General features: G+C 39.1%; 1 protein-coding gene and 1 long non-coding RNA gene across 3 annotated transcripts; one reads left to right on the forward strand and one right to left on the reverse strand.

Annotated features, from left to right (window-relative positions):
* The first annotated feature begins 408 nt into the window (after positions 1-408).
* Positions 409-6625, forward strand: LOC108244578 (voltage-dependent L-type calcium channel subunit beta-4). Of its 2 annotated transcripts, XM_025009293.2 has the most exons (12): positions 409-524; positions 650-771; positions 965-1017; positions 1223-1242; positions 1431-1511; positions 3828-3886; positions 4074-4174; positions 4296-4447; positions 4561-4656; positions 4744-4914; positions 5003-5054; positions 5159-6625. In XM_025009293.2, exons 2-11 carry the CDS (start codon positions 737-739, stop codon positions 5030-5032), a joined length of 798 nt encoding a protein of 265 aa, XP_024865061.1. In that variant the 5' UTR covers positions 409-524; positions 650-736; the 3' UTR covers positions 5033-5054; positions 5159-6625. The 2 variants fall into 2 exon arrangements, with proteins under 2 accessions (XP_024865061.1, XP_024865062.1); XM_025009294.2 differs by lacking the exons at positions 409-524; positions 1223-1242 and having other exon boundaries at positions 684-771; positions 5003-5050.
* Positions 6626-11208: 4583 nt separating this feature from the next.
* Positions 11209-12562, reverse strand: LOC119617298. Its single transcript, XR_005233531.1, has 2 exons — positions 12279-12562; positions 11209-11389 (listed from the first exon to the last, which is right to left on the reverse strand). It is a non-coding gene; the product is annotated as an uncharacterized LOC119617298 (long non-coding RNA).
* Positions 12563-12587: the final 25 nt, after the last annotated feature.

A 12587-nucleotide genomic window follows, 5' to 3' on the forward strand; every position in this document is an offset into this window, starting at 1 on the left:
CACTTCTCGTATAATTTTACGGTGGATTTATCTCCTCTCTGCCCGAGCTGCAAGGGTTTATTTTTACTCATTCTCATCTTGTGCTTCTTTCAGGGTTCAGCCGATTCCTACACTAGTCGACCCTCTGATTCCGACCTGTCCCTGGAGGAAGACCGGGAGGCGTCTCGGCGTGAAGCCGAGCGCCAGGCTCAGCTGCAGCTGGAAAGGGCCAAGGTGAGAGCACGAAAGTCAACAGCTTCATGCCTGTCTTCACGTTCACCTGCAGCCCCTGGGAAGCAGGAAATATAGAACTCAGTTTAAAGTTATTCTGGTTAAAGTTATTCTATATGTCTATGAATGTAAAGTTTTATCTAACAAATATTTATGATGTTTTGTTTTTTTACTTTATTATCTTCCAACAGTCTAAACCAGTTGCATTTGCAGTAAAAACCAACGTGAGTTACTGTGGGGCCCTTGATGAGGACTGTCCAGTCCAGGGGGCTGCTATAAACTTCGAAACCAAAGACTTTCTGCACATCAAAGAGGTCAGACTCTTTGGCAATCAGCATTAGGATTAACACAAGCAAAGACCTATAACTTATGTTGTAAAATGGGTTTATATGTAAAAATATTGAGCCTTTAAATGTGTTTTTTTTTTACTTTCCTGCAGAAATACAACAATGACTGGTGGATCGGCCGGCTGGTGAAGGAAGGGGCGGACATCACTTTCATCCCGAGCCCAGTAAAACTGGAGGCCATGAGGATCAAACAGGAACAAAAAGCAGCTGCCAGGTCAGAGGCCACACAGCTCTGAGACTCCTCTCCTTCTTTCTGTATTTCTGTCCGTCCTCTGCAGCAAACTCTTTGAAAACTTCTTTGAGCCATAAATAGCTCATGTGTTGAGCTGTTTTGGAGGCCTTTCTCTCTAAATTGCTTCCTTAGGGGATTCATGCATAATCAAGTTTTGCATTATGTTGCTCCACAGGAAAGGAGGCAACGCGTCATCGGGAGGCTGGAGGTCCACCCCTCCATCTGCAGGTAAGTGATAGGGTCCTGCTGCTCTCACAGGAACTGTTCCTGGGAGTAAAACGCTTGTTTTAGAAGTACTGAGGAGTAATGATGTTTTAGGCCCGATGTCATAATCAAAGTGAAAACAAAAGCTGAAAATCTAAATATATTCGTTATATAGCTTTATGATTAGTTTTTCAGTCGTGTTTTATATTCATTCTGTTTATTCTAAAAGCCAAACAGAAGCAGAAACAGGTATGTTTGCATTTCTCTCTTTATCTGACCCACCCTTCCCCTAAATGAGTTCATTTCCTTAAATGCACCACAGCACACTTTTATTTCTCCCATTTACACTAGATTAGCTTTTAGAGAGTCCATACGTTCAGTTCAACATTGCAGCACGTTTAATTCCCCCCCTCTGTCTGTTTTCATGGCCTGTGCAGACTGAACATGTCCCTCCCTATGACGTGGTTCCCTCCATGCGGCCAGTGGTCCTGGTGGGCCCGTCTCTGAAAGGTTATGAGGTGAGTCAATCATCGCAGCAGGCTACTCTGCAGTCAGTTGNGGGGGGGGGGGGTTCTGCTTATTAATGTTTTACCTCTCACATGTGACTACTTTCAGTGTGAATGTGGTCAAATATGGAGCATGATTAAGTTATTTATAACGTTTAATGAGGCAGTCAGTCCTAGGACACTCAGTTTTAAAAATGCACCTAAATTGGATCATAAATGCACCACTATACGACAGAAGAGTTTTCTAGAAAATGACAAAATACAGTTGAGGACTATGTTTCTGGATGCTTGTCATCTTTCATGTTTTGAGGATCAGAATATCCCAGGATCACATTTTCACTGACACCACCCAAGACTTTGCACCCATAAGACAACATTTTAACACTATTAGGATACAAAGATTTTACATGCAATAAGGTAAAAGTAAACTTCTTTATAGCAGGAAAAAAAAGCAAACAAAAAGGGAATATATTGCTTCCCAAAGTAAACAAGAAATTAGATATTTCTTATTTCTTTATTTGAAACGATTAAGGGGTCAAATTGTTCCTCTAACATGGAACAGTAACAATAAATGAATGTGAATTTCTTTTAGTGAATTGATCTAGCAAAGGATTACTGATCAATTTGATGGGTATAACATTAATATCACCCATTTGCTTCTTACCATCAGAAAACTAAATGAAGTTTCTTTTGGATGCCATTTCTTCTGTCCGGAGTTGAAATATCTAAGCAGTATTTGACAGATTGGACAATTAGGATCTTATTTATGTAGTTTAACCGTTTACTTTCTGTCTTTGGTGCTACCACAAAGATGAAATGAGCAGCTTTCTGGGAAAGACTTTTTTTTTTTGTTTGACTAACATCATTTACTTAAAAGCAGCATTTGTTCTGTACACTGAATTATGACAATATATTATAATAATCATTGACTACAACCTTTTTTTCTTCAACAAACATGCATTCTTGATCAGCTTGTCCACATTCCACAAAGTGCTGCTTGTAAATCTGTGATTTTGTCAGTTTTTCTTTGAGTGATCAACACGAGTAGAATAACACTTGTTAAATATATATTTGACTTTGAGGATAGTTTTAGGAGGATTTTCTTCTCTGTGCTGCTGTTCTGGTTTCATCTGGAGTGGATTTTGGAGTCCAGTGGGAATTTGGTGGCTCTCCTGTTGTATCCCATTAGCATGCAAACATCGCAGTCCCATTTTTCTGAAACTACAACATGCACAGCATCAACTTCAAATCTGTTTAAGTGAAACAGAAAAGCGTTTGTTACTTCATCCCAGCTGGGCGATATCCTTCTTTGCTATTCACAAACACTGTTATTGTGGATGTGATGCAGGAAAAGCACTGCAGTAACTCTGCAGAACGCACCGAGTTAGTCTGTGGTTGTCGAATATGTTGAAACAAGAGGCGTGTAATTTCCCTGCATGTCTCTCCTCTGACTGCACACACCATTTGTGTGTGTGTGTGAAATATTCATGCATTGCTGTGGTGCTTTTGTAGACATTCCAGTGGTGAACACCAGCTTGCTACCTTCTTTCCTTAGTTTATTGTTCTCTTTTTCCTCCGATTTGTTTCTCTCATGCACCTGATATGCAGCTGAATTTTGGTGCTACCTCCTTTTCTTCCTTTTCGGCACTGCTTTGTGTTTACTTCCACTCTTTACTGCACTGTAGAAAAGCACAACCTTTTAAAAGTCATCTAAATCTTAGGGCCACTTCAAAACGATCATTTGTGTTTATATTATCTGTTCTTGCTCCTCTCAGAGATGCACATTGTAGAAAACAAGCTTTGTTTTATCCTGTTTTCTAGAAAATACGGTTCTTTTAAATGTCATGCTCTTCCCCAGTCTGAGCTTTATGGGAGAGAGGCAAAGAGAAAGCCACTGTTGAAGAAAACTATATTAAATAGAGTTTGGCAAACTGTCTGTTTGTCGCAGGTGTCTCGGTGGCCTTTCTTTCACGTTCACTCAGTTTATGAGGACGGTCTGCTCTTAGTAGATTTACACGTCCCAAATTTCCCTCCATGCCTTGATGGTGGCTTTAACAGAACTCCTGGGGATGTTTAGATGTTTCACAAATCTTTTCTCTGAGTTGAATTAGAAGTCGTTTTAAAAGTATTACTCTGTAGATATTTGATTTCACTTTGATATTGAAGAAGGGTTTTTTATTTATTTATTGTAAAGAATGCCAATTTTTATTGACCAAAACTGATTTATGACAGCAATAAAAGCATAAAACATTCAAGGGGGTGAATACTTTGTATAGGCACTGTCATAACTAGTATGTTCTAACTGTCTCCTATTTTTCTGCCTCTTAGGTGACAGACATGATGCAGAAAGCTTTGTTTGACTTCCTGAAGCACAGATTTGACGGCAGGTGAGTGTGTGCAGCTCAGCGTACAGTCACTGTGTGTCTGAGCTGATTGTGGCGTTCTGCAGATCACATTTCATGGGTGGTAGGATGCAACATGATGAGATGATATTTTTAGCTGCGAGGTAGTTCATTTCATCCTTTGAAATGGAAAAATGCGTGGATCTGACGTGACGAGACGCTCCTTCTTTAGGATCACCATTACACGGGTGACTGCTGATCTATCCTTGGCGAAGCGTTCGGTGCTGAACAAGAAGGCTATAATGGAGAGATCCAACACTCGCTCCAGTCTGGGTGAGCGACGAGAACTGCTGTCTTTGATCGGCTCCTGCTGACTAAAGAGTAATAGGTGCTAAGAGGTCTTTAGGTCCAAACTAAATGTTGCTGCTGTGGGCTTTGTTTGGTTTGTTCTCAGCGGAGGTCCAGAGTGAGATCGAGAGGATCTTTGAGTTGGCCAAGTCTCTTCAGCTGGTCGTCCTGGATGCAGATACCATCAACCACCCGGCACAGCTCCTCAAAACATCCCTGGCTCCCATCATCGTCTACGTCAAAGTCTCCTCCCCCAAAGTATGAACCCCCCCCCCCAGAAACTTTAGGATGGGCAGCTGGTTTGAGTTTTGATTATTGATTAACTCTTTTGTTATATTCTCGAACATGTTGATTTCCGCTCCTTTTTACAGGTTCTTCAGAGGCTGATAAAGTCCAGAGGGAAGTCACAAAGCAAGCACCTTAATGTCCAGATGATGGCCGGGGACAAGCTGGCTCAGTGTCCTCCCGTATGTCACTCTGTCTGAATTAATTTGTCAAACTCCGAGAGGTTTTTAACATGCATGTTGTAATTTCCTCGTGCTGTGGCTCATCAGGAGATGTTTGATGTGATCCTGGATGAGAATCAACTTGAAGAAGCTTGTGACCACCTCGCAGAGTACCTGGAAATTTACTGGCGAGCCACGCACCTCCCCTGTTCTGCCCCAGTTAACCCCTTACAGGACCAAAGCGTAGTCACACCACCTTCAGCTAACTCCAGCCAGCAGGTACAAACAGGCAGCTGGTTAGTATTTCTTCATTAACATCTTAGCTCTTTTTAAAAAAATACATCTCTCTCTTCTATGTCCGTGCTAGTTTTCAGAGACTCAGGAGTTGATCGAATGATTGCAGCCACAGATGTAGGTGAGTAAGTGACATTTTCTGCGTATTTTTTTAAATGAAACATTACCTTTCATATTGGTTCCTGTTGCTGGTCCTTCCTCTGAAGATGCCCCTCCTGCCTCCCTGCAGGATCAGCCTGTGCTGTCGGCTGGAGTCAGACCAGTCAAGGCTTATAGCACAGAGAAAAAGGCGCCACCAGGGGGCAGCAGCAGTCTTCATCTCGCCACCACCTTCTCCAGATCTGGAGCGATGGAAAAGACCAAGAGCAGCAGGATCCTCGAGGAGGAAGAGAGAGCAGGAGAAGATGCAAATCCAGAAGGATGAGGAAGATGAAGCTGCAACAAACAGAAGAGCCACTGAGTCCCTGCTGCCCCCCTGTGGGGAGAACTACCTGCTCCCAACGCCAAGTGACAACTCAGGGCCGCTTTCTGCAGCTGCACACACTCTGGTTACAACAACCAGCCAAGCAGCCACTGTTCACCACTCCACCTCCGCTCTTTTCCTTCCACCTCGGACCCTAAAATGAATCCAGGACCCCTGTTCCCTCTCAGTGATGAGGCGGTCCATGTGTGTTCAAACACCAACAGGTCCAAAACACACACACAGGCTGATTCACATCTCACTGCAGGCACTGTACACACACCTGTACACACCTGTGAAGCTGAAGTATGTTTGTACATGATACTGTGGCAAGGCAAAGCTGTCAGTCTAACTAAAACACGTCATTCCAGAAAAGGCTCTCCTTTCCGGTCAGGAGGTGCAGATAGTGGCAGAAAATCAATTCTGTCTGTCTTACATGTCTGCAGCTTTAAGTGAGCTGCCGTTCCAAATGTTTAACCAAATGCTTTCTGAAAAGTACAATCACTCCTGTCAGAGTCATTCTGGTGAAACGAAAAAAAAAAAAAAAAGAAACAGCACAATGAAATGACAATTTCATCTTTCTTTATCGCTTACATTCACTGCTTCATTTTAAGACATCTTAAATTGCTTTTTCTGTTCACCTTTTTGCTACAACAGAACAAACCACCATCCATCATATTTATGCTTTTAGTTTAACTGATTGCATATTTCTGTATAGCTGTCGATCAAAACCATTTCATAGAATGGAAAAGCACCATTTCATAGAATGATTCGCCTGAGTCACTGCTGTGAGTGGAAATGAAACTGATTCTGAGCTCAAGAAGGTTGTTTTTTTTTTACAGAAACTGTTTGTTGATCATTTGGAGGTAAATTCTGCACAATTTCTCCTTGGAAATAAAAAACACTTAAAAAAAATACAGAGGTACAACACAAACCAATTTACATTTTGCTTTAAATGGAAGCTAATTTATGATTTAAGCACTCCCCAAAATGTTGCTGTAGATCATTTACTGCTTAAAGTTTTTTTGTTTGTTTTTTGTTTAGCAAACAATCTATGAAATAAAATCTTGTGACAAAGTTTAATGCAGACAGAAACAGATCATAATCTATCCTGTAGCCTCAAGATTTATTCATATTTATCAAATGTTTAGGGTATTTTAAAACCTCTTAGGACTAAACATTTTGAGTTTTGTTTTAAACATATGAAAAAGAAACTTTGATTTTTCTGTATGAACATCTTCTCCAAAAAAACACATCATCTTCTCTCACTGTGGCTCTAAAAAAATAAACAAAAGCCAATTAAACCAATGAAACAAACATATATTACCATGGCTTTAGAGAAAATAATCAAACTGCATATCTTAATTTGCCACAAGAGACTGGTCCAATCAGTAAGTGCTGGAAGGACCTAAAGTGAACAGTTTGCATTAAAAATGTATATATTTAAGTTTTGTAAGAAAGCTGGCTACCACTGTGACGTGAGAGAAGACCTTCTCTTAGTTTGGAAAGCTGGAACGAGTGACGAAGTTAAAAGTCTACAAGAGGCTGAACGTTTATCAGGAATATTTGCGCAGAGATTCACACGTCACCCTGAAAGCCAAGGTTTACTTTTGCCTTCTAATGATGTAATATTTCATTTTTTTTTCTCAAGATTTTAAATTGCAATTTCTTTTGTCTCAGCCTTTTATGTGTTTTCACTTTTAGGACTTGTGGGGACTTTTAATTATTTCATGTTTTTCCCCCATTGACGAGCATTAAAACAACAACAACAACAATAAAAGATGACTTGATCTTCAGTTTTACGTCTAAATAGATTTAACAATAAAATGGCAACACAAATGCCTGAACGCTAATAACATTATCATCCATTTCTTTTTAAACCTGCTTGTTCCTGTTCAGGGTCTCCAAAGGTCAGAGGTCACCAGTCTGACACAGGGCTGAATAGAGATAAATAAGACAGACAGCTGCCATTTACTAAATGTTATAAATTTATATCATAAATTTAAAAAAAACTAAACTGGCCTAATAGTCAATAAAATAATTATTTTTCTTGATTTGAGTCTCTGTGAGTACTCAGCTGGGCAGTTGTGAGTGATACATTAGATGAACTAAAACAAGAAAGTAAAAGTGTGATGAAATCTCTGAGGAGCTCAACACAGAATACTACAAAGAGTTAGTAGAAAAGTATACGGCTCATTTTATTTGTTTGTCATTTAAAACAAGCATGGCTATAAAAGCACGTGAAGACCAGCTACAGGTGATGTATTAAACCCGTAACACCTCCATTGTATGTTTAATTTGCCTCCCTGGTACGTTTGACAGTACTCACAAAAATGAATGCATCAGTAGGTGCTGACATTTCCTTCAAAAGACTTCAAGCTACACATGTAAATAATCTAATGTATATGCATGACATATTACTCCTCTTGCATCAGAAGGGCTTTTTAGGATCATCTTCATGCGAGCAATCACTCATCAATATGACCTACATATGCAATACCATGGCTATAAGCTGTAAATACTGTAGATGAAAAATACTTCAAAAGGAATTGCACAGAAAAGCTGCAAACTCTGACAGAAGCTGAAGGGGTTTCGCCACAGCGCACGGCCCCAAAAGCAACAGCTCAGAAAGCATGTGTTTATATGTTTTGTCCTCTCTCATTCTGAAATGATGCACTGCTCATCCGATCTCTTCCACCCACAGTCACCTCTAAAGGATCAGGGCTGAGCTTTAAAACCTGAGGAAACACAAGGAGCACAGTTCTGTTTCTGGATAAAACCTTCAGTCCTGAATATATCTGTCGCTTTGTTTTTATCGCAGGGCATTCCTTAAAAAAAGGTAATTAATTTTACAATATCTAAAGCACAATTTTTTTTATTATTTTCTTAATATTTATTGCGTTTCCACTCGCCTAAATTCAGGATGCAATACAAAGTTTAGCATTGACAAGACACTAGCTGAGACTATCAAGCTATTTCCTCAGTTGTGGTGGGGCAGGATTGCACTACTATTGTTTCTATGTTTGCTTCTTGATGCAATAAATGCACTGAAATTCTGCTGTACCTGCCTCCTACTGATGGCGTCAACAATTCTCCTGGTTTCTGACAACTTAAACAACATAAATGATATCCATCAGTGTCTGTCCATGATGATGAAGATCATCATCATATATACAGAGTGTCTTTGTCAACAGCACATGTGAAGGAGGTTATAAATAAAAATGTTTAAATAACGTGTGTGTGTTGTGTTATTTCTCCTCAGAAAATTATAAAACCAACAATAGGTGGCAGGAGTGAGACATTTTTCAAGGAGGCTGCGGAACATTTATTATAATATTAAATAAAAAGATAAATATATACCAGAAAGGCTTTTTTTAAATTATTATTTTCATTCAGTGCTTTTTGGCAATCAATTTGCTTCAGTATACTCACTACACTTGCTTGTAGCTACCCTTTAGTTACTTTTAGCTAGTGTTTTGCTCTTTTAAGCTTTAAACAAACTTCTATTTTAAACTCATTTTGCTCTTTTTTTTAACTCTTCTATTAGACTTTCATTTGGCTTTTTTTAGTTTTAGCTAATTTTAGCACTCATCATTCACAGTTCACTTTAGCAGAAAATGCAATTTTTCTTTTAAATTTTTAGTTCTATAGGTGTTTTTATCTGTAAAGGTTTTTTCTCCCATTGTTAATAGGAAAAAAAACAACTGAAACTGGATTTTTGTTTCATTTATTTATGACAAGTAGAAACTTAAAATGCACTGATTTGAGTTTGACTCTCAAACTGGGAAAATAAGCAGAAACTGCTTATGTATTTCTGACATTCAGGCAAACTGGCTGCCTGTGTGTTCCAGCTTTATGTGTTAGCAGAAATGTTTTTCTATCAAAATAAAACTTAGTATTATAGTAAACAAGGATTTCTTTGGACAAAAATCGGTACAATGCTTGTACACAAAGCACAGTCTCCATACAAAAGATTTCCTTGGATTTTATTGACTTAGAACTCAACTTTAAGCTCAGTAAAGACATCATCTTATTCTGGGTTTTCTGCACAAGTTTGAGCATAATGGTGAAATTGACTCAAACAGGCTGACATTTAACAGCAAATTGAATGTTGCATCCCTGCAACCACTCACACACACTAGTCTGTATCATTTTTAGTCCGTGCATTGCTTTTACTATGTCATATGAATAAATGTGCGGTTCTGTATCTTAACCCGGAACATTTTAACACAAATAGTGAGACTGAAGAACTGCAGCACAGATCTTATAACCTAATGAAACCAAAGTGGCAGATCTCCACTTTAAGAAAGATTTACATTTTGGGAAACTATTATATAAGAGTAAAGCTGTGAATGCAAACACTGAGTAAAACTTTAAAAGCTGAAAACATCCCATGTGCCATTTCTGACTATTTCTGTCTTATGTGCTTTTCATCGTCTACTGCCACAGTCAAAAGGGGGGTAATGTTTTTGCTCATGTCTGTGTGCACGTGTGTGTTTGTTGGTATTGTTAGCAAAACATCTTATAAACCAGAGGACAGATTTTAAAGAAACTCCCAGGAGGTAATCACTGGATGAACATCTACAACTGATTAACGTTTGGAGTCAACCAAATTCAAGATGGCTACCACAGCTAAGCAACCTTAACCAAAACAAAAATGGCTACAACCCAAACAATTTTACAGATGTTGAGCTAAAGTTTAAAAGTAGCTGAGCATCATTCCTAACACACAGAGTTAGCACATCTAATTTGCTCATAACTTAATTTACAAGGTTTCACCAAAAAGGCTGAGATTCTGTCATTTCTCAGCATCTTAGTTTAAAATTCTGGCATAAAAGGTGGCGGGTGATTTGCATTCCTTCAAGGAATGCTAGGCTTTAAATAATCTCTTGAGACATTTTCAAAAACATTTTAAAGGTGAGGTGTGCTGCATGATTATAAGGCGGTGATGCCTCAAAATAAAAAGGGTTTTATTTCAATCTTCGGCTCCTTAGGCCCTTCTTTGTACATGTTTCTGCATCTGCGTGCTTCTTTTGTTCCCCCACCAGGACCCCACAGTCTGAAAACCATGTATGTTGGGTTAAGTGGTTATATTAATATTTCCCCCAGGAGGGAGCGTATTTGTGTGATGGACTGGTGATCTGTGCGGGTCACATTGGAAGGTGTCACTTTATGCCTGATGATTATTCACAGCCATCTGTCTCTGTGTCAGAGCGGGCTCTACGGTGCTTCCAAAGGTGTCCACATAAATGCTGCAGGTACTTCCGAGGGGTTAAAAGGAGTTCATTGTTTGTAACTTTTCTTTTATAATGTTTCTGTCCTTGGAATCATTGGTTTACAGTAAAAGAACAGACATCAGAGTAAGACCTGTTATATTTATTTTCTGAAAAGCAAAGTTTGCTGCCCTTGTTGTGAGATTAAATACAATTTTACAATTTCACTTATTCTTCTAATTCTACAATATAGGCAGTTGTAAAGTCTATAAACAAACATGTCATTAGTTCAGTCTTTATGCACTGCTTATTATGTCGACTGGAACTTGTCAGAAGGTGCTCTCACCGTGCAGCAGGAACCGAGTCATAAAGCTGGTTAAATAAGGATGTTGATAGAAATAAAACGCTAACAGCACAGCATGGTTTCCCTCTCTATCATATGGGTATTTGGTGGTAACATCCTTTGGTTGTAGAAGACAAACCTGTCCTAGTATTGAGGGATCAAATGACAGGGATGGAGGGCTGTTTGGGAACAAAAGCAAATTGCTTTAACCCTAGAGCTGTGATTGACAACTGTATGTAAATTACACAGAGAAGGGAAGTTAATTGATTTTTATCTTTTAATCTTTTTTTTATTTTTACAACCACACATTGTTTGTTTACAGTAAAACCCTTCAGGGTGTGAGTCAGTCTGAGTGTCTCCAGCTTAGCTGTGAGAAAATATCCCTGATTTTATCCTGTGAGGCAATGATTGGCTGTCAGTGGAGCCTCACACCATCCTGAGGTGCTGTAAGAGAGAGGTAATAACAATGAACACCTCAGTGATATCTGTGTCGCACACACACACACACACACACACACACACACACACACACACACACATATATATATACAACAACAGGAAATGCTGGAACAAAGGTCTAATTATTAGTGATAGAAGATTTTCTGTTATAGTTTGCATTGCGCCAGAAAAAGTTACAAGATGCTTCTGATTACAGGTGATGTATTAAACCAGGAAGTGGAAATGCAGGGCTTTTAAAGGATTTTCAAAATGAAAAGATTGAATAGTTTAGATAAAAGAGGTTTGGAGTTCAAGTTAAACAAGAGAAATAGCATTTTTACAATGAACGCTGAGTGCTGAATGACCTTGCTGAAGTTTGCTGAAGAAGCTATCAAAACGAAAATCATTTCAAAAGTTAAAACAAGGAAAACAGAAGCTTAAAGGAACAAAACGGAAACTAAAAGCTAAAAGGGCAAAATGGCAGCCAAAAGCTGGAAGTAGGAAAATGATAGCCATAAGCTAAATGGAGCAGAAAGGTAGCTAAACATTAAGACCAAACTGGAGCAGGTATGTTGAAGCAGATTTCTAAAAGAACAAGGATCTGAAGTGATCTTGGTGTATTTGATTCTGGTAAAAAAAAAATTCAATAAAGTTAAATATTTTGACAAGCATAAAAGTTAGCAAAAGCGAACACGGCACACTATTCCTGCTCAAGCTGAACATATAGATATATGAATGGTTAACGCAGCACAAAATGCAGAAGTAGCTGGGTTGCAAAAAATAAAACATGGAATAAACAAAAAAAAATAGACAGGAAAACAATAGAGAGAATGCTGACTCAGCATTCACACAGCTAATTAGTCCTGTGTGGATTGGTGCGTCTGTCCAAACTGACCTCTGACCCAGTAGATCAATTAGATCCTTCAGTTTGCACCATGCAGGTCAAGGTTCAGACTTACAGGTAAGTCTGCAGAGAATCACTGACGGTGAATTCAAATTTAATCTTTGCACATCGAGGAGCTCAGATTAATTCCTCAAGTGGACGCAGCTGTTAAAATCCTCCTTAATCCTGGACAAAGTTTATCAGAATAACTCTGAGAGCATCTCGGAGTGCGGTGAGGGGGATGTTGGGAAGCCTGCAGGAACGCTGCGCTTCTATTGGCTGCTGCGCTCCTGTTTAAAGAGCCGCAGTGGCAAATTCAAT

Source organism: Kryptolebias marmoratus, linkage group LG8 (genome assembly GCF_001649575.2).
Source record: "Kryptolebias marmoratus isolate JLee-2015 linkage group LG8, ASM164957v2, whole genome shotgun sequence".
NCBI lineage: Eukaryota > Metazoa > Chordata > Actinopteri > Cyprinodontiformes > Rivulidae > Kryptolebias > Kryptolebias marmoratus.

Coding starts and splice junctions, on each gene's coding strand:
- LOC108244578 (XM_025009293.2), top strand. CDS start 737: ATGAGGATCAAACAGGAACAAAAAGCAGCTGCCAG. Junction 1,243..1,430: donor CCAAACAGAAGCAGAAACAG/GTATGTTTGCAT, acceptor TGGCCTGTGCAG/ACTGAACATGTCCCTCCCTA. Junction 4,175..4,295: donor CAACACTCGCTCCAGTCTGG/GTGAGCGACGAG, acceptor GTTTGTTCTCAG/CGGAGGTCCAGAGTGAGATC.